Raw genomic sequence first — 22,766 nt, forward strand, 5'->3', positions numbered from 1 at the left:
TCCCTATAATGCCAGGACCGTATTCTCAGCGGTCTTCCTTCACCACATCAGGGAAGTGGACCGCGGCACCCCGTGTCTCGGTACTGGAATCAGATTAGGGTTCTGAAGCAGATACGGAGGTACAGGCTTCGACTCAAGGGGAAGCCTCCACAATAGAGGAAGGGATACCTGTCCCCTGCCCAGTGTTGCCATTGTCCCTGGACAAGGTGGTCACTAGGCCTGCCCACCCACTCCCTCTGGATGGGCATATGAGGACCTCTTGAAGAGGGTGGCCTTGCATTTGGGGTTAGAGGCAGAGGAATTTACTGAACCATCTGGCAGCCTCCTTGATATCCTCGGTGCAGTGGTGCCATCTAGGATGGCACACCTGGTACACGATGAGGTTCTGAAGGTAGTTGAGGCCCTCTGGCAGACCCCGTTCTCCCTGCCCCCAGCTTTGAACAGGGTAGAAAAGAAGTACTACATCCCGGCCAAGGGCTATGAGTACTTATGCTCCCACCCACCCCCCCATGTCTCTTATAGTCACTGTGGCCAACGAACGAGATAGGCAGGGTCAGGCGAGCGCCACACCTGAAAATAAGGACGCAAGGAAACTGGACCTTTTTTGGAAGAAAATTTATTCCATGGCCAGTCTCCAACTTAGCACCTCCAACCAGCAGGCATTGCTGGGGAGACACCATTATAACATCTGGGACACCCTGGCAAAATTCAAGGACTCTCTGCCACAGGCGCTCAGACAGCAATTCGCTTCGGTCTTGGAGGAGAGCAAGACTGTGGCTAGGTCCTCGCTCCAAACTGCGCTGGATATGGCTGATTCGGCAGCCAGGTCTGTGACCTCTGTGGTGTCTATGTGGCGAGGCTCATGGCGGCAGTCCATCTGCATCAACTGTCCCAGGAGGTGTAGAAGTCCATTCAGGACCTCCCCTTCAAGGGCACTGCTCTATTTTCGGAGCAGATGAATGCCAGGCTGCATGGCCTGAAAGATTCCCTCAACAGGCTTCACTCCTTGGCCCTGTCCACACCACAGGCCTCTAGGAAACACTTCTGGCCTTCAACTCTGCCCAGATACTTGGGCCCTCAGCGGTAGAGCTCCTACAAAAGAAAGAACATGGGCTTTAAACTCTGCCAACCTGCTCTGTCCTCCTCAGCTGCCTAGTTAGGCCCTCAGCATCACTCGGGTGACTCTCAGTTATTTTGAGAGTGCACATGAGGACACAGTTGCAGTCTCACCCCAGGATCCATCCCCCCATTTATTTCTGGACCACCTATCTCCCTTCCTCTCTGCATGGGCCAAGGTCACCATGGACCAATGGGTGCTCATAGCGGTTGGCTACACCCTGCAGTTTTCCTCCTTCCCTACCACCCCCCTTCCCTGTCCCTCTTCAGGGACTCGTCTCATTAGCAACTCTTCATCCAGGAGGTGGAGACCCTCCTGTAGGGTAGGGGCTGTATGAAGGGGAAGGGATTTTACTCCCAATACTTCCTGATCCTGAAGGCCAAAGAACTGTCCTAGACCTGCATCACCTCAAGAAGTATCTCAAGAAGTTGAAGTTCCTCATGGTCTCCCTGGTCTCCATCATCCCCTCTCTGGATCTTGGAGATTGGTACTCTGTCCTCGACTGAAAGGACGCCTATTTTAATATTTCTGTTTTCTATGGGTACAGGCAATTCCTCCGATTCATGGTGGGCCAACGCCATTACCAATTCACGGCTCTGCCCTTCAGCCTCTCATCGGCCCCAAGAGTCTTCACAAAATGCACGGTGGAAGTGGCCACTTTCCTGAGGCGTCGAGGCATACTGATATACTTGTACCTCAACAACTGGCTTGTCAGAGGCAGGTCGCAAAAGGAGGTTCGGCACAGCCTCAGTCTGGTGCGGACCACTTGTCAGGAATACTTATAAATCAACAGAAATCAACTTTTACCCTGGTTCAGCAGGTAGAATTTATAGGGGCAGTGCTCGATTCTGCGCAGGCCAGGGCCTTTCTGCCAGAGTCATGGTTCAAGGCTATGTCAGACCTCATCACCCATGGCAGAGCTCACCCACTCACAACCACCTGGGTATGCCTCAAGCTGCTGGGTCGCATGGCAGTATGTACTTATATGGTCCATCATGCCCGTCTGCATCTCAGACCCCTGCAGACATGGCTGGCTTCAGACTACGCTTCCGGCAGACATGATATGAACCTAGTGGTCCAACTTCCAGGGATACTGCTTGTGAGTCACCTAGCATGGAATTGACACGAACAAGCACTCAAGCACCTTTTGTAACTGTTATCCTTTGAGATGTGTTGCTCATGTCCATTTCATGACCCACCCTCTTTCCCCGCTGTCAGAGTTGACGGCAAGAAGGAACTGAGAGGCTGCAGGGCCGGAGGTGCCTCGTATACTGGCACATAAGCGCAGTGCTCCAGAGGGCACCAGAACCAGCCTTATGGATACCACTAAGGGAAAAATCTCCAGCAGCTGTGCACATGGGTATACACACACCTAGCATGGAATGGGTATGAGCAACACATCTTGAAGAACAACAGTTATGAAAGGTAGGTAGCTGGGTTTTTTTCTTTAAATGGTGAATTGAGATTATGCAAAGAAACAACCTTTTTATTGTACAGCTGAATTTAAACAAAAGAAGTAATAGAATAAAAATGATTTCACTTTGCTATGCTTCTCTGAACACTGATGTGTGATTTCTAGAAAGGTATTTTTAGCCATCGTAGTACAAGTGTGCAGTGAGGTGTGTTTTCCAAACAAAAGAATTACCTTTGATTTGATTGAGAAAAATACAGTGTGAAACTTCCAAGCCTATGTATTCAAAGTTTTAAGCTACACCTTTCTATCTATCTGTCTGGGCGTTCTGAGTGCATCTCTTGCTATAATGCCAGGTCACTGGGAAGGACCCTTTTGCACCTCATGAAGCTCTGGACAGAGATGAAGGTGTTTTTGAATCAATTTTATGGAAACTCCTCCCCAATCTTGGAGATGCTGGGTTCCAGGCTAAGGCACAACTTGGAGCTGCTCTAAGATGCACCTGATGTTAACATCGCACAATGTGCTGATATGGCAGCCAGAGATTGGCTGGATGTGGTGGCTCCCCAGTCATGCCCTTTACACCAGGGATGGGGGATGTCTGAGAGTGGGAAGTGGTGTGGTAGCCACTACATCAGCCCTATGTTGCCTGAGGGAACCTTCAGAAAACCCAGTAAGCCAGCTTTACAGGTTTTCTGCACTGCCAGGGCACAGCATGGGTTATTAGGCTGAACATGGTTGACTTAGCATGACAAGACTTACAAAGTGCAAAATGGGGACCTCTGTCAGGGGAGCAGAGTGAGGGAAGAAGGGCCAGTTTTGGCGGGGGTGTCAAGGAGGTTTGCATAGACCCCGTTTGGCAGTTTGGGGTAGTCCACTTCTCTTTTTGACCCCTCCCCAGCCAAGCATCGTCCACTGGAGTTGGTGCAAGTGACTCATGTCTGACACCTCTGCTAACTAGGGCACTTCTGTTGGGCCAAAGTTGTCAAACTTGGGTGCCTATGTGATTTATTACAAGCACAAGGGATGTAAATTGGGGCCTCTAGCGGCTGCACGCATTGCACTGGCTGCAGGCTAGCTGTCTGTTATGTGTTTCCCTCTCATATTCCTGCCTTTCTAGGCTCCAGTCCTACAAGATGCTCTGGGTCCTGAATTCCTTGTCAGTGGAGGATGCTCAACACATCATAGGGCCGAACCATTCCTTTAACAAATCTCTTATGCCCCAAAAATGTGGCGACCTGTTCTCTGTAGAGATGAAATGGTAAAGGTGCCTGCTCAACACACTCACCTGCTTTGGGCAGTATTCGACATTATTGTCCACTGTCTTCTCACAGTCCTTCTCTCAGGACGCATGGTTTTGGCCTTCATGCCAATGGGTAGGTTTCCCTATCTGAATCGGAAACGTAGCTATTTAGGGACAGCTACAAAATTGTTTGTTTCTTTAGCTTTAAACAGTAATAAAAAGCACTGGGTACCCGGATAGTTAATTAAGCTTACTTTAATGTAGTGATGGTCTCCTGTGTCAGGCAGATGGCAAGGCATTCTCTTTATACAGTCCATGGGAGCATTATTTAATTAAAATTAAAAAAAAAAAAATGTTTATGTTGAAAAAAAGTTGAGAGAAACCAAAGCTCCATTATTGGTTTTGAAATGTATTTGAGGCAGGGGAGAATGTGGTGGAAGGGCTGAGCACTCTTAGGCCAGTAGAGGGCAGTGTGATGTATCTGCTGAAGCGTGAATTGGCTGCTCTTCTCACCCTTGCACTGGAGGAGGGGAGATAGGTTGCGCGGATGGGGTAGGCCCCATGGCAGTTGAAAGGACAGTGAGGGAGAAGTTACCTTCGGAGGCATGGGATGTTGGAGGCACTTACCCAAGTGCGTTTGACCTACCAAACATTAGAGCCCATAGGGCACCCACAGCGCTTGCCTCCAAGTTCATGGAGCACCCAGTATGCTACTATACATCTAAAGCAGACAGCTGTCGTGGCACTTGCAGCAAGGGCAGCGATTGCATGAGTTTGGGAGCAGTTACATCATTCCTGCTCCCCCTGCCTTGGCAGGTGCTAGGGACATTGCTGTGTAAGCTATGCAGAATGGCGAGAGGGGCTTAAACCACAGACGGCACTACAGAAAAACAGCTCTTAACCTTCCTGCCATTGTGCATGGGTAGCAGAGGGAGGAGGAGGAAGCCATGCTCTGACACCTGAAATGTTATTAGCAACATAATGCTTTCAGGGGGTGTTGGTGCAATACAAATAATAATCGTTACATTCTTGTCAGCATCTCCGGCACTCAGCAGTTCTGCTTGGGGAAGGGAAGCTCACTGTTCCCAGAGCCATGGGTTCTATATCCACTGCTGGCTAAGCATTGGTTAATGTTTGCTTGTAGCGTGGGGCTGCTCAGCGCTGCGCTGTCAGCATTTAGTTTTGATTTCAGTTGCTTCCCTTGAAGTCAGTTTTGCACAGAGATGAGCTGCTCACCGTGATCCAGTGAGAAATATATGGGTTTGTTGATCTGTAATATCCACAGCCAAGTAATGAGTAGTTAATATGACGTCTTTACGTTTTAAGCTTTTTCCATCCATGTTCCAACCAGAAACAGGAACACTTTAGTCTGCTTTTGTTGCATTGTTTTTAAATAAAACATCTTTATCAAGAGCCTTACGTTTGACTCAAAGACATGCCTATAATGCCGAGATAAAGCCTTCTAGAAGGTTAGAAAGAAAGATATAAATATATCTGATACATAATTCTGCAGCAAGAGCAGATGAATTTTGTGATTTAGGTTACTCCTTCTGCTGGTTTCCTTGCAAAAGCTTAAGCTGGTTGCTAGGTAACCAGCATTAAAAAAAGCACGTTTGTCTTTGCATTGCAGTCAGGAGCCTTGGGAACAGCAAAGGCCTCAGATGGCTCCTTAAATAGTATCACTGGGGAATGAAAGTTAAAATATTGAACATTCATTGGTTAAAGATCCTGTTACAAAGGTCAGCCATCTAGGGGACAGTCAATAGTTTGGTTTCTTTTGATTGGGGTAAGGGGGCCCAGGACAAGAGAGATCTGTGTGAGTGTGTTTAAGACAGTAAGCAAATGGAAATTTCCAAATATTCCTGAAAATGAAACAGAGGATATGTGTATGTGTTTGGGAGGGGCAGGTGGGGGGATATATATATAAAGCAAGAAACCATTCCTAAATTCAGACATAGCTATTTTCCTGATGGCAGTGTACATGAAGATATTTGCTCATAATTAGTGAGAGCATATTTATGTTAAAAACTAATCACAGAAAGGGGGTGGAGGGGTTTGGCAATTATTTTAATGATGAATGTTGAAGCTGATTGCCTGTGTGACCCAATGTGCCTTGGGCAGCCCTCATTGGAAATGCCAGGGTCAGGGCAGGCTGCAAAAAGGAGAGCAGATACCCACCAGTCTTGGGAGTAACAGTGAAGTTAAACTCCCCAACCAGTCACAAACTCTGCTTCTGATCCCCACACTGGTTATCAAGAAGCAAAAAAAAAAAAAAAAAAAGGCGGGGGGGGACAGAGAAGGAAATACACAGCCCCCTTCTTGCATTCCAGTTCTCTGGCTTCCGATCAGCACTTAAGTCCAGTATAGTGAGAAATTATTTTAAAACTCTGCTCTCTATACAAAATGTTCTTCTGAACCCAAAGGGCCAGCCGCATTGCCCGGTCAGTATTAGGTTGGATCTTACCCAAAATACCACGTTGCCAGCCAATCCTTTAGTAACTAAAACTAAAGGTTTATTATAAAGAAAAAAGAAAAAACAAGAAGAGAGTTGTTCAATGGTAAAGCAGTCACATACGTACAAAGACTTCAAAGTCCATATATCGGGTTCTTAGCAATATTGGTGAGTTTGCTGGCTTGAAAGTACCTCTGGAACACATTCACAGCTTGGATGGGTCATTCAGTCCTTTGTTCAGAGCTTCAGTTTGTAGAAAAGTTACTACAGAGGTGGGAAGCAGGACTGAAGACAAGAAGCAGGATTGAAGACAAAATGGAGATGATGCAACTGACTTATCTTCTTTTGCCATGTGGCTTGTACTTCTGGTGTCCCCAGACACAAGCTTTACAGCACATGTCATAGAAAGGCTTTAGAGTTCTGTTCATAAGCATGGCTTGCTGATCCTTGATGGGCTATCAAGCAGGCCTACTGCTGATGCCAATCTGTCTGGGTGTCACCCAGAAACACAGCACAAGTTTGGAAATACAGATATACTGTACATACTTATAATTTACAATACAAAGGTGATACAAACACATAAACAAGATGATCATACTTGACAAATTATCTTTTTGCGAATACAGACTGACACGGCTGCTACTCTGAAACTTGACAAATTACAACATTTTTACAGATACGCCACATAGCCTATCTGCTCAGATTCCTTGCAGTTTTTGTAACACTGGTATCAATAATATCACAAAGTGTCCCACATATTCCATACAGCGTCACAGCCTGTAACTTCTTAACTAGCTAGATGCAGGGGCAAGAGAAGAGGGGCAAAATTAAAGTCATAGGTTAAGAGCCAAAAGCTAATGTAGTGATGTGCACACTTGGGATTCACAGAATCATGCAAGTTAGATGGAAAGACCTGAGGAGTTCAAGTAATCTGGGGATTCTCCTCCTCTGGTTCATGACCCCAAGGGGTGTCACGAATGGACATCAGGAGTTGCAACCACCATGCCCTTCATGTGTTGCTAAATGGGAATGGGTCCAGCTGAATCCCAGCTAGATGGGTTGGGGGTCCCATGGAAAATGAGATCCTGCTATGGAAAAGCTTGAGAATGACTGAACTAGTCCATTTCCCTGCCATTTCAGGGTTGTTCTCCATCCAGGGTAGACAAGACCGGAATTGTACCAATCAGGAGGGGGAAACACTTTTGAAGAGCTAGCTGGGCCACTGAACTGCCCTCCCTTTAATGAAAGTAGTGTGAAGTCTCAGCATCCTGCTTGACTGATCGCTAACCCTGGATAGACATGTAGTATCATTTTTTTGTGCTGTGCTTCAGTTTCCCTCTCTGTAAAATAGGGATAATGATACTTACCTCCCTTTGTAAAGTGCTTTGAGATCTACTGGTGAAAAGTGCTATATAAGAGCTGTGCATTATTATTTTCAGTAGTGAACAATGACATCATCTACTTCCAGCTGGCTGGGAGACTTCCCAGTCCTCCCAGACAAGGATCCAGCCACAGAGACCCATGCACTTATCACCTCCAAGCTGGATTACTGTAACTCACTGTATCTGGGCCAGGTTGAAGGTGAAAGCAATGCAGAGGCTCTCGTTTGTGGAAAATGTGACAGCTCACCCCTTCAATAGGACAGATTTCCATAAGTTGTACTCTGCACCCATCATCGGCTCTCCGTCTGCTTCCACTGCCAATTCAAGAGCTTGGTTCTGAACTTCAAAGCCATTATCAACAGGTCAGGATCCAGCCACGTTAGTGACTGCATTTTGATGCATGACCCACCAAGACAGCTGTGCTCCTCTGGGGCAAGGCAGCTTACAAGCCCCAAGGTGATAAAGCATTTTCAATTGAGGGGCACTGCTGCGGAACCAACTACCAGAGGAATTTCGTCTAAACCAAAGTATGAGCACTTTTAGAGCATGCTGCAAAACTCACCTTTTTGAGAAACCTTTCCCACCATAGCTGGAATATAAAAAGTACTGAAGAAGAGCTTCCTGGTACCTGGGCGAGAGGAGAGCAAATGCTGTGCTGAATTCGAAATGTTACATCTGCTGCATTCCCTTAACCTGTTAGTGGTATAATTCTATCCAAGAGGGCAAAAAAGTTTGCTTGGCAGTATTTGCACTTTAGAAACTCCTGCTGATTACCTTCTAAACATTTAGTGAATTTATTTTTGTCTCTCAAATATTTGTTTTGTTTTGCTGCGGAAGAGGAGAGGTTAGGAACAGATTGAGGTGTAAAAAGACAAAAGTGAGCCAAAGAACAAAGACTTTTAGGCAGCACCATCAATTTAGTTGCATGGAACTGAAGGAATCCTCTGTAGCATGGGGCATGGGTCACTTGCTGGAGGATTCTCTGCACCTTGAAGTCTTTAAATCACGATTTGAAGACTTCAATAGCTCAGACATAGGTGAGAGGTTTATTGCAGGAGTGGGTGGGTGAGATTCTGTGGCCTGCATTGTGCAGGAGGTCAGACTAGATGATCATAATGGTCCCTTCTGACCTTAAAGTCTATGAGTCTATGAATCCATTGTAACTGATAAAAGAATTCTTCTCTTTAGACTCTCTTGGGAAAATAATCAAGGAAATATAACTGTAAATCACTCTTCAGGTTGTTCATGTGAAGTCCATCATCAGAGAATAGTTGAAAAGGTGCTGTACCTTCATTACATAATTAGAAAATAGGTTTTTTAGCCATATTGGGGTTGGGTTTAACAGTTGGAGAAGAATTTTCATTTAAATTAGAAGTCTTTTGTTGGATTCAGAACCATGACAACTTTAATCAGAGGAAGAAAACTGACTGGTTTCCCCTGGCCCCCCACATCCTTATCATAGTATATTGCCTTGCTTCTACAATTGAAAGTTTCTGTACCTTTGAAGCTCTATAAAATGATGAGTATGGGCCCCTTCAAAAATATTGTATTTAAAACAATCTATTACCAGACTTCTTCACCATCACTGCATGTGACTTTACAGAAGCTGTGAGAGTAGTATCCTTGTCAAAAGTAGACAGAGATCCTTTTATATATTTGGACAGGGAATAGTTTGCATCTAACGGATGGGGAAAACTTTCTAGGAAAGTGGATTCTTGCAGATGTTGGACTTGAGCTCAAAAAAACGATGTGCTGAGAGATGCACCTATTTGCTCCACATTACAAAAAAACCCTTCGTGCCAAGGTGGTTACAGTTAATACAACCCAAAGTTGAAAAGTATGGAGCTGATCCGCTAAAGTATTGAATGTGTATTTTTGATGGGTGAAAATTCACATTAAACCAGTGGGTTCAGCTTTTCCCCATGGGATCCCCACCCATCTGACCATAAAAAAAAGGGACGATGCTCATGACCTCCCTGGACTTGTGTGTGACTCATAGCTTAGACATCTCACCAACCATCTTATTTCTGACCCAAAAGACAGTTGCCAGCAAACATAGAACTTCACTTTCTTGATTACACAAATGCAGTTAAAAGCAGACTGGATCTGTTTCCTCTGCATCTGAGCTCTGCTTGACCAGAGTTGAGATTCCCCCGCCCATGTTTAATTAATTTGTAATCCTTGTAAATAAAGGTGGACAATGCAGCCCTTTGCAAACCCAGTCTTGAGAATAAACTCTCACATGTTGAGGTGTTGGGAGTGTCCCTCTGTTGATGCTCCCTAGGGTAAGGTGTGTATTGCCTTGTAATAGAGCTGTGGCTGGAATACAGGCAGAAGGAGGGGCTTGGAATATGCCAGCTCATGATCCTTTCGTGAACCATGTCAAAACTTGTAACTCAAGGAGGGTAAAGAAAGCCCCTGTATCAAACACCATGGCCAGAGCCATGTGAGAGCGAAAGAAGGTGCCTTTGTAATTCCAAGACTCTTGCCTCAAAACCACAAATACAAACAAAAGTAAAACAATGTCGAGAGCTGTTAACTCTTGTAAACACACCAGCCATTTTGGGTATTGCCCTAGGACTGGGAGTCTGGAATGTATTCGTTCTAATTCCAGCTCTGACCTGACTCTCCTGGCCTTAGACAATTCCCTTAACCTCTTTCTCTTCCTTCATCTGTAAAATGAGGCTATTGATAGTATTACTTTACTATTGTTGTACTACTGCCTTTAGGTTGTTGGAATGAGAACTGCACAATTGTGTGTCATAAGCCTCAGACTGCTAATAGAGACTCTATTTTAGACTGAGTGGTAAGGACATGTGCTTTTGGAGCAGGAGATTTTGGATTTTGTCCCCACATTTCTGTGAGATTTCTAGGTGGCCATGGGTGTGCCGACCTCAAGGCATGTTCTGAAGATTAGTTAATGTTTGTAAAGCACTTTAAAGATGAAAAGTGCTGTGCAAGTGCTAAATTTATTAAATGTAATTCATTAATTGTAATCTAATCCCAGGGAGACTGTGAGAGCTAACATATGCTACTCATACCACCTGTATTAAAGTTCAGATTCTTCTACCGGGCATAGTGACCATATCCAGTGACTGCCCTCTCTCGGCACCTGCTGCTGGGTCTGGCTGTTTGTGCTACATTTGTCAAGTCAACTCAGTGGTCTGTGGGCCCCTGGTGGTATTACCGTTTGCTACTGAACTCGAACAAAAACAAAATCCATCCAAATCCACCAGACAGAGACTGATTTAGATGTCCAAACCTCTGCAAGATTCAGTTTGTCTTGATTTAATTAGCTGAAGGGGAGGCTCCCCAAGTTCCTTTCAGGGTCTCTAGAAGGTGTCTCTGTAGTCACTGTGAATTACTGCAGGGCTCCAGGGGGAGATGAAAAATAGAAATAGTACAAGCCTGTGTTTTGACTTATTGGGAAAATAGGACTTATTGGGAAAATGGTTCTCTTGCACCTTTTGCTGCTGGGTCTGGCTATTTGGCATTTTGAAAACAATATGTTTCTTGCTGGGGGAGGAAGGCAAAGCAACTCACTTGTTGCGGATGCATGAATTTTTGCTGACTAGTGTAACTGTTGCGTGCATTTCACTGAATTGCATTGTCTAATCAGACTCCTGTTTTTTCCATGTCTTCCAGTCGGCATATGCTGTGTCAGTGCTCAGAGAGTGTGCTAAGTTGCGTCCTGCAGATCCCATGGTTCCTCTTCTGGCTGCTAAGGTCTGCATTGGGCCACTGCACTGGGTAAGTGAGCTGATGCAATTCTTCTTACATAATGTATTAGGTACCGCAGTGCCAGTGCCATAGTGCAGTAAAAAAAAAACAACAACCCTGTGAAATATATATCAGCAGTGAAATTTTGAAATGAGATTCACTGGCACAGTAGAGCAAAGAAAAAATACAAGATGATCAGGAATTATTTCCCTGGGTAGCCTAGGGCTGCTTGTTCAGGTTAATTTCCAGAACAGAATCCAAATCATTAACGTTCACATTCTAATGGCTGTGGTGGGGGTAGAGTGAACCGGGCCCCTCGTCTATTAGTCATACAGCTCTGCTGGACAGCTCAGTCCTTTGTTCTTGAGTCCCTATGTCAGGCTTTTGTATATACATGCTCCAGAAACAGAGTGGGGCTGGGAGACCGCGCCCGTGAAATTCTGTTTATCCTAAAAAGCAGAAACATCTGTCCGTCTTTTGCTGCTTGGTTTAATTAATGGAATGAGAGCTTGCTTTTCCACTGCTGTCTTCCTGCAGCCAATAAGGGATTACAGATGGAAATTTTAAATCAAACAAAAGAGGTGACAGGCATAAAAGAAAACATCATAAAAATCAGCTTCGGTTGAGTGGAAAATCTGATTTTTTTTTTTTTCACCCTAGGAGCCAGATCCATAGCTGTGTAAATCAGCATAATTCAATTGAAGTCAGTGGAGCGACATAAACTTACACCAGCTGAGAATCTGGCAATATATGTTTTTCAAAGGCAACCACATGCCAAAATAAGCTGTGCTATAATGTTAAAGGTCTGACACAAGTTGACAAAAGACAAGAAGTATCATCTCGCTGAAGAGCTGGCCCCTCCAGGTCATGCGTGAGGGCCCTGGGGGATACCATGTGGGGAAGCTGCTACTGCTACTGCCACTGCCCAGGCTGTGCCTGTTCAGGTGATAGGGTGTCTCGCTCCACGGTGATCCGTGTGACCCCTTTCCAGAGCACTAAAATTCACGCACAAATTTAATCTTTTTTAATTCAGAAATTGAATGTCTGATACTTAAAAGAGAGATTTTTAAAAAGCAAAGTGCAAACAGCCAGCAGGTTATGCTGAACATTCTGCTTACCCTTTCTCATCAGATGGTTTTCAAGATAAAAATTGTATTTACCACTCAGAACTAGAGTATCCTGCGGTGATCATGATTAGGAAATGTCTTCTGCCTAGTTTTTGAAACTCGGTCCTGGTCCTGTGAGGAGAATCACTCCGGCAGACCCAGGCATTCACACTGACCATAAAGTCAGTGGGGCTCTGTGTGAGCTCAGAGAGCCAGCCTAGCGATTCTTCTTGCAGGACTCAAGCCTAGACGAAACCATCTTACACAATAATGATAAATCTAGTGCAAGCCAGCATACTAATAAAGGGTTCCTGCCTATTTTAAATGTCACAAAGAGATGACCGTCATCTAATAGATTGATACTTATTAACTTATGAACAATCCTGTGGCTCCTGCTAAACACAAACTTTGCACTAGGGAAGGCTGCATTTTCCTCCCACGTTACTTGCTATACATGCAGTCTCCTGCTATAACAAGCCTGCAGATATAACTGAAATAATAGAATGAATGAACCCTTTGAGGTTCAATTCTGAAAGTAAAATCATTGTGATGATCTCACGTTTTCTGTAGGCACTGAAGCTGTAACCAGGGCCTCTACCATTGGAATAAAATGGGCCCTTGATATTTGTTGAGATGAAAGGACTAGGCTACTGCATTGAGGGAAAAGAAATGGAACAGAATTCTTGTGTCTACCGTACATTGTGCTACTGCTTTCCTGCTAGCTTAGCTTGTTTCCTTTCTTCCTCTCTTTAAATATTAAGGATCAAATATCTAACAGCAACCATTTGATTGTGTGCTCACAGTCCACTGTTGGTTCAAACTATGCACCTGCAGCTATGGGTTCCAGTTATAACATTTAGAGGCCTACCCACCTGATTTTTGCCTGCGATCAGGTGCTTATTAGTAGCCTCTCTTTTGGTCCCATCTGCAGTTTACAGATTACAAGTGCTAAATTAGACGACTATTTGTGTTTTGCCCAGACTGCATAATATTCAGCACTTGATTAGATTTCAGCACTGAACGAAACATCAGGATGATGATGATGATGATGTGTATTACAAGAGTACATAGAGGCCACAATTAAGATCGTTGTGCTAGAAGCCATAAAAACACATAGAAAGACATGGTGCCTGCCTTGAAGAGCTCATAGTATAAACAGAGAAACAGTACGCTTCGTTGTTGTTGTTTTTAATATTCCCCAGCCACCTCCCTCACTCCCCTCTGTGCAGATGCCCCAGCCCCCCTGGTCTGCTATTGTCACCCCAGAGCACCCTCCTTCAGCTGTGCATAGATTCAGGCTCAGTCTGGAGCCATCTGAATACAAAGAAAAGTTAATCAGTTAAAAAAAAGTTAAAAGGTGTCCTAACTCTAATAAAGAAAAGGATGAGCTGCCATCTTGTCATTCCGATGGTGTAGGTTAGGATTTGGGAAACGCACCTTGCCATTCCAGCTGCTGATTTCCTTTAAGACTAGAACTTGTCTTACCTCATCTTTGGGGTGTATGAGGAATTAGAGGGACACTCAAAGCTGTTATAAGGCAAGATCTAGTGATTAAAAAATAAGAGCCATCTTCCCTTATGGGGGGAAGAGAGTAAGGCGGCATAAGGCACCCCATAATGCGATGCACAGCTAACATATGAAAAGTAGTATGCTGCTGGGGTAACAAGAGGAGAGTCTGGGTGATAAATGGGAGTGAGTCATAACTCCCTGCCTGGTCTGCTCCTGGGGCAGTCCAGCTGTGCACAGCCCTTTACTCATGGCAGATTGCAAAGTGACAAGCAAGCCGTAGATAAACACAAATTGAGAAAGAGAGGGGATGTGTGTTTAACAGTTGTTTATCGAGTTGTTCCCCATGGCAACATGTATTTTCTGTGCCCCAATTTAAAGCCTATCTAAAACCCACTGGAGTCAATGGGAGTCTTTTTCTATTTGGATCAGGCCCTTACTTCCCTGAATGGGATCATGTCCAATGAAGTATGGAAATGTCCGCTCTCACTGAACTGCAAGCACTATTCCATGGGGGCCCAATTCTGCCACCATTTCTCACACTGAGTAGTGCTGTACTATGTAAGTATTTTGTCTGAAGAAGGCACTGCTGATTCTATGGATGGTGGCAGAATATATAGATGGAGATAACAGCACTGAAATACTGTCAGGTAATCAAAAATTTATATATATATTAGTACACACATTCTTGTTCTTCTTTCAGTAAATGGGCTAGATTCTACCCTGACACTGAAGTCAATGGGATTGCAGGGATGTAAAACTGGGCAAAAATGGGTGGACTCCCTTTAAAACTACAGAAATTGATTGTAAAAAAAGTCAATCTTACATAGTCCCCCATCCACTAGTAGGTAGTAACCTATTCTTCTGTCAGCAAAAGTAGGTTTGCCAGTAAACTTAAAAAGAGTTTCTGCCTTGGGAAAGCTGTTTCCCTAAATGTCATAATTACAGTAATTATGTGCATTTAAATTACATGGTAATAAAATTAGAATCAAATCACTGTAAACTGAAGCTGGACAAGTTAGAAAAGCAGTGATCAATGGCAATGTAAATAGAGAGCTGGATCAATATTTAATTGAACAATCTAACGGGAAAAAATATTAACTGTTTTTCACTTTGGTTTTCAGGAAGTGTAAGATCTGATTAATTCCTAACTTGCTGGAAATGTGACTCGTGTATTATTAGTTGAATTATGAAATAAATATAAATATTTGATTGCCATTTAGCCAGAAAAAGGGTGAAATAAGAACATCATTTATACAAATGAAAAAGCAAACTCGTGCTTTCTTTGTCTCTCTACTGTATGCTTTTGGTGCATTACTATACCCTGACAGTTTACTGTCCAGATGCAAGCAGTACTTTAATCTTATTTTTTACTGTTAGCAACTGAAATAATTTCAACACCATTTATGCATCTGGATAATTGTAATGTGTCGTGGGGAGTACAGAACTGTTTCTTTGCTGGTTAATCAAGCAATCATTTAATTTATAGTACCAGCTTTGTACACAGTATCCTGAAACACTTTAAAAAAACAAAAATAAATAAAAATTGAATATGCCAATGTGATTTAGTGTGTCCAAAATGCCCATTATGCATCTATAAAGAGATCTCCAGTGCAAAGTAAATTGAAATAAAAACATACTTTACTATACAATGCAATCAATACATACAGAGCCTGAGCCAGAAAAGAGCTGAATACCTTCAGCTCCTGTTGAAGTTAAGAGCCAGATCCTCAGCTGATGTAACTTGGTATAGTTCCATTGATTTCACTGGAGCTGTGCTGATTTACACCAGCAGATGAGCTGTTCCCCAAAGAGCCCAAGTCTGTTCTGATCTGTTCCCCAGAGAGCCCAGTTACTCCTAAGATTGGACCCACATTGAGCAGTAAGCAGTGTCTTGTTCAGGTTATATTAGAATTATAGGTTTTCACAAATAGAAAAGTGTGGAGTGAACAGCAAATCAGTATTTTATTAGTCTGAGGGCCTAAAAGAGCTGCCTTGAGGGAGCAGAAAAGTGCTAAAACTTGTACACCTGTACAGATCACTCTTGCCTATTTAGAGACACAACTGGACCTATGGTTAACAGTGCCCCAGAGATTTAAAAGCTTTCTGGAACAAGCTGTAACTTTCAGTTTATTCCACATCCATACAGGGTACAGTATATTTAACATGTTTCATTGGGCCAAATGTGATTTAAGGCCCTGTCCTCCCTGGGTCCCAAGAACAGTTTGCTGAACCCGTTTATAAATCTTTTAAAACATGGTTCCAGTGCAACAATTTGGCCAGCTGACATGGATAAGGACAAACTGTGTTCTAGCTTGTGGGCTATGTTCAGCCCTGGAATGAGTCATGCCAATCCAAGTGATGTCTAGCCAGTCATCTTTAAACTATCTACAGAAAGTGCTACGAGATTTTAAATGATTGCAGATGATCAAATCATTTGTTATTTTCATTAGAAAGCTGACACAGTCTGCACCACTAGGCCACTCCCTCAATGTTCAGGCATTTGTCCAGTATGAATTCAGAGAAAAGAGAGCCACCTACTGAACTACTAGAGCTGCTTCCTGATGCACCCACCATTCCTTATAATTCTTCCAGCCGAGTGCTGACTGTGACGTTCCCCTCTGGTATTGTCTGGACCGGTGGATCTGCTAGGTCACTCCAATCCTTGACTCTGGGAGCCAGCCTTACCATGCTCTGCTGTGAGAACCCCCACTCCTGGGCTGTTCACGCACAGCCTCTGGCATGTAAGCTGCTCCCAGCTACTTGCAAGTGAATGTCACTAGCCAATATCTCTGGTCCCAGACAGAACCCTGGGAACCTCCGACTTGCAGTGTCCAGTTATGCCCGCTGGACACTGCAAGCTTATGAGTTTGTCAATTTAACAAAGAAATTTATATGTACCAGGCTTGTTCTCCCAAGGGGAGCCTCTGAGACACTTCAAACCAAATGCATTGCTTCAGGTAGAATAAACAGACAGATTTATTAACTATAAAGATAGATTTTAAGTGATTATAAATCAAAGTATAACAAATCAGAGTGGTTACCAAAATCAAATAAAATATAAGCATGCAGTCTAAACTCTCAACCCTCTTAGACTGGGCAGCAACTGGATGAAGCAGTTTTTCTCACCCCACTGGATATTGCAGTCCTTTATACAGGTTTGTTCCTTCAACCTGGGCCAATCTCCTGTGTTGGAGTCTTGTCTTCTTCTCAGTGTCTTGGTTGCTTGCAGCATAGGTGGGGGCAGGAGAAGGGCCCAGTATGTGTCCGCTCTGCCTGTTTTATACTCTCAGTCCATGTGCTTGTAGAACACAAGTCCAGGCATGTCTGTGTGGCATTGCTGAGTCTCCTTAAGCAAGTATCAGAGGGGTAACCCTGTTAGTCTGGATCTGTAAAAGTGGCAGAGAGTCCTGTGGCACCTTATGGACTAACAGACGTATTGGAGCATAAGCTTTCGTGGGTGAATACCCGCTTTGTCGTATGCATGTAGTGGAAATTTCCAGAGGCAGGTATAAATATGCAAGCAAGAATCAGGCTAGGGATAACGAGGTTAGTTCAATCAGGGAGGATGGGGCCCTCTTCTAGCAGTTGAGGTGTGAACACCAAGGGAGGAGAAACTGCTTTTGTAGTTGGCTAGCCATTCACAACCTGTGTTTAATCCTGAGCTGATGGTGTCAAATTTGCATATGAACTGAAGCTCAGCAGTTTCTCTTTGAAGTCTGGTCCTGAAGTTTTTTTGCTGCAGGATGGCTACCTTTAAATCTGCTATTGTGTGTCCAGAGAGGTTGAAGTGTTCTCCTACAGGTTTTTGTATACAAAAGCAAGGTTGAGCAATTCCCCTGGTGGGGCCTCAGGCAGGTGAGTCATCACATTGTAGCTCCATTGCTGGACAATGGCTGTTGATGGGTTGTTTGGCACCCCGCCCGAGCATGCTGGGCATTGGTTACTTTCCTTGCTGTTGCCTCTGGGGAGCTAATATTTGGCTGATTTCCCAACTTGCAGCATGCTTTAGTGACCACTGTACGACACAGTTCTCATAACTTTATATGCATTAATGATGCACATATATGAATAGAGAAATGACTTTCAGCAGATCATAGCTTTCCCCTGATACCTTACAAGACATGCTTTATATGTGAAATCATGATGATATGAAAATGAAGAATATGAGGGTTACAATACGCTCCCCCTATGTACAGAATGTCACACTGATTTTGTCTAATTTTGAAGAGTTTGTGAAATCTTATGGGATCACAGCACAAGTTGGTGCTGTCAATAATAATAATTTCAAATTTGAATTGAAGTAGTTCCGTGTCCCTAATTATGTTCAAGGTACCATTGTACAAATACATATAGATGAGCTAATGCCTACAGACATGCATCAAATTCTGAACATCTTGCAGCTCCTGACTGTCCCGTGTTATTAACCTCCCTTAGTGGATTGGCTTCAATGGGGAGACCTCCCTGTGCCGTCTGCTTCTTTATGAATTCTTGGGAGGTCATTATAGAGCTTTAAAAAATCGTGGAGCCAAATGGAGTCTAGTCTAAGATTAGCCTTAATAGTGACAGGTAGCATGGGCTAGTGGCTAGGGCACTAGACTGGAAGTCGAGAGACGAGTCTCAGTAGAAAACACTCTTCTGTCTCTATTGGTCTCTGACCAGTATGTGTAAATAGCTAAAGGACACTGATGCCTATTGGCACTGGTAGGTTTTGGGTCTGACACTGTTTCAGGTGCTGTGGGAATACTCTGTGAGTAAAGAATTGCCACTGCTCTAAATGATGGTTCCCACTCATGCCACAGCTCTTCATACTGGAGCGATTTCAAAGTCTCTCAGTGTCAGGGACTACCAAAAATGCTGGCTTCTATGTGCCTCCCTGGTGATTGAACAGCTAGTACTGCAGAGGGGTGAGACCTCAATAGCCCCATGTAGAGGGCTGAACTTGGGTGCCATGTAATTTGGCAGCATTGGAAAGGGTGGCACAAAATACTTAACAGATTCAACCAACTTTAAAACGTGTGGGCTTAGTTTCTTGTCATGCGTAATGAGTGAGCCATTCTGTATGCTGCAACCCCCTGTATTCTACTTCCACTTTGTCCATTAGTCACTGAACACCCCAGGGGCCTCCTCTCATTCACTTTTTCTTTTCTTCTCTTTGTCTCTTTGTTCACTGTTTGCTTTGCTTTTCATTTCTTTTCTCTCTCTTTGGGCTGCAACATCCCCTCTTCTTTGAATTGATTGAATAATTGTATCCCTGCCTACAATCCAATACAGAAATTTAATAATCATAAAAAAACTCAGTCCTATTCTTGTTACAATTAAAATTAAAGACCAAAGCAATGGTGGTATTGTTTGAAATGCCCCAACTTTTTCCATCCTGGTAGGTGCTTCTCTAGTCTGTTGCCCCACATCACTCTCCTTGTTTTCATCTGTAAAGCTGTCCTCATTCTACTCCTCTCTGCCATCAGTTTGCAGGAGCAGCAGCGGCTGTTCATGAATGCAGGTTCAGTGTGGTGGGGCTTCAACCTTTTGATAAATAAGTTGAGCCAATTAAAAACCAGATGGGTGGCTGTATGCCAGGAGACAGCATCTGCTGTTCCCCCATCCTTGTCAGTGTGCCCATGGGCTTGGCTCAAGTACGCACCAAAAGCTCTGGTCAAATAACCTGGTTTGCTGGAACAGGCACTCTCTATTTCAGGGAAAACATCTCTCAGGTTTATGCTACTAACAACTGTTCAGCTTCCATCAAAGAGGATGTGGGGGGTGGGGAGGAATAACCCAGATTATTATATCATCAGTGGCAGTTCACAGCTTGGTAATACATTTCTCTGAGAGCTGTGTGCGCTTCCCTGTGGCCTAGAGGAGGAGTTAGCCAGTCATCCAAACTCCCGCTGACAAATAATGAAATAATGCAGCATGAGAATTAGCAGTGCTTTAATGTAGCTTTGGGTATCTTTGTTTTTAACCTCCTGTCATTTTTCAGCTTCCTGGGCTCCACCCCTGCAGTCTGGAGTCCTATTCTGCTGCTGTTGCTCTCTTTTTTCCCTATTCAACACGGAGCACGCAGAAGAGGCTCTGTGTATCTGTGTCTGTCTCTCATTTCTGGGAAGCTTTGAGGCTGTGTCAGAACAGATTTCAGGCTTAGATTCCACTTGCTTGTGAGAGAACTAAAAATAAAAAAAAAGAGGAGGAGGAAAGAAATTAAATTACATTCAGGCTGTTGCCTGTAAGCTGATGCCCAAGGATTTTTTTTTCTTTACCAGGTGTCATATTGAGGTTCCACACCTGAAATATTTAACCTCTCACCACCCATAGCATGTTCTTAGAGCTAGGATTCACTATTATTAGTTTATTTTTGGTAATGCCCATAGTGGGCTATGCATTTTCCAAACACAAAAGAATGCAAGGGGCTGTGGTCAGATTCTATATCTCCAGGCTTGCTGGCACCGGCTGTAGCTTGCAACCAAACGGTTGATCCAAATGGTCCACCCCAGGGTTTGTGACCCGAGAATGGGGCCCTATTTGAAATTAATTATGCCTCCATTAGATTAATTTTCAGTTATACTGAAGCCCTGCAGTCTTGGTCCCATGATCCTTGGCAACTTAGTGGGAATGGGTTGGTTCATGATTTCTCCCCAACCCCATCTGCTGCCTAGTCCTGCTGCGACTGTTGTCTCTCTTGGATCCTTCTAACTGAGGCTTATCAACATGAACACATAGTTCATGGCAGACCAGGGCGTGGATGTTCCCTGCGCTTGTGTGCCGTGCACTAAGTGTCCATGTGAACCATGCTTCTGCACACTAAAACTTCCTTAGGGTGCTTTGATCTACTCTCCTTTCAAAGTGGGGTAGATCAGAGTACACTCCGGAATTTCTAGTGCACTGCCACAGGGTCCACATGGACACTTAGTGCACAACACGCTAGTGTGGGATAGATTCACGCCTTGGCTTGTCACAAAGGAAGGGTTTGTTTAGACACGCCCAGAGTGACAGCTGGCATATCTATAAAATCTGTAGCGAATGAGTTCTCCACCTGGAATGCAGGCACGTCAGGAAACATTTGTGTTGAGAGCTGAGGCCTAGTGAATGTTGATGTGAATGAAAGGTTTGCAGGTTTTCAGGCTCTCTAAGAATTGGGGAAGAGGGGGTGGGTGGCAGTGGCTGAACAGTGCAAAAAAAGGATTTGTGAATGTTCTTGTGAATAAAACCAGACTATTAGCTTTGCTGGAGTTTGCAAGTCCCTTTATTCTCAAAGCAGCCTTTGGGTGACCACGTGTTTATTCACAGGAATCTCTGTGGAAAGCCAAAATTTCATTAATACTCGTCTGAATAAATATTTACAAATGGTCCTGAATAACTTGCAAGCAGGAAAAAAATGAATTTTGTGCCTCCTATTTATAAAACTCAGGTCATCTAGTTCGGGAAAGGAAACAATGCCAGCTGATATCGGTGACCAGTCATACAGCCTGAATAGCAAATATGTATAGTGACCCGTTCATACGCAAATCAGAAGCTAAAATTTCTGCATCTCACCTCCAAGCCCTTCATTTCATTTAGACTACTGCTGCTGAGATCAATTTCCTTTTTGCTCTTCTCCTCATGTCTTCCCCCACAGAATCCCTTATCTGGCTCTTTCTCTGCCTCATCTCTTTTCCTGGTTCTTTCCTACATCAAATGCAAGCTTCTTGTCCTCACCTTCAGGGCTTGGCAAGACTCTGTCTTCCCACATCTCTTCTGTCCACTCCTCTTATGAGCTCCCTTAATCCTTAAATTCCACCCAGTCATATCTCCTAATTCTTTCTTTTATTCCTTCTATTCTCATTTTTTCATCTTCTTTCATCCTTTTACTCCTTCCCCCCTTCGTTGTGCTTCAAGACACATCCCTCTTTATCATAGACCTCCTTAAAACCTGTTCATTTCACAGACTCCACCAATACTGATCTCCCCATAGATGATGTCCCCACACACTATTGAACTTTAATGTTGTCCCTTGCATCATATCTGTCTGAATCTAGTTTGTAAGCTCTTTGGGACAGACCCCTCATCTTTTCTACTACTTGTAAAGTATAAAGTTCACTTTTTTAAAAAGTCTTTATTTTTGAGGAAGGAATGAATACAAATGGCTTAACAGGTGCAGACAAATGGGAAATCCACTCTACAATTTGAAAGGATGTGATGTTTAATGTGCATAAGCAAATAAAACCAAAGCCTGTAACACAATTGATAAGGGATTTACCTACTGCACAGTTGTCCCTGGGTATTTTTGATGAGTTGTTAACGTGAGTGTTCATACATTAATAAGAAGAAATGAAGAGAGTGAAGGAGAGTGGGTAGGTGTGAATGAGAAAAAGGAGAAAGTGAATGTGTACGATTATGGCTGTCTATGGTGAGGTATATTTCTCCTGGTAGGTGAGATAAGGTGTCTTGCATAAGGTCCCAGAGGGCAGAAGAATTCACCCAAATTATTTCTTCTTGGGGGGCTAATTTTTTCCATGATGAGTGCTGGGATATTTTCTGCTTCTATTCTCTTAGGGCCCAGTCCAGCAAAACCCTTAAGCATATGCTTACACTTAAGTACACGGGCAGTAGGACTGCTCATGTGCTTAAAGTTAAGAATGTGCTTTTGCTGGAAAGAGGGAGGACCTCAGTCTTTCCAGTATAACAGGAACTTTTAGGACCTGATTCAAGCCCTGTTGAAGTCAATGGGAATCTTCCTATTGACTTCAGTGGGCTTTGGATTAGACCAAGTGCCTTTGGTGTTAAGCCTGCTCTTCTAAATGTACAGAAAAAGAGCATCTCTATCTAGTCCTAGCAGGCACAGACTGGCTC

The 22,766-nt window shown here is 43.8% G+C and overlaps 1 protein-coding gene across 1 annotated transcript in view; it reads left to right on the forward strand.

Annotated features, from left to right (window-relative positions):
* Positions 1-22,766, forward strand: part of TTC7A (tetratricopeptide repeat domain 7A) — a 257,204-nt gene that overhangs the window by 77,775 nt on the left and 156,663 nt on the right. Inside the window, exon 11 of the mRNA XM_074949389.1 lies at positions 11,251-11,355. Coding sequence (XP_074805490.1) covers positions 11,251-11,355 — 105 coding nt within the window. The remainder of the gene's footprint in view (positions 1-11,250; positions 11,356-22,766) is intronic.

The sequence above is a fragment of the Natator depressus genome, chromosome 3 (genome assembly GCF_965152275.1).
Source record: "Natator depressus isolate rNatDep1 chromosome 3, rNatDep2.hap1, whole genome shotgun sequence".
Taxonomy (NCBI): domain Eukaryota; kingdom Metazoa; phylum Chordata; order Testudines; family Cheloniidae; genus Natator; species Natator depressus.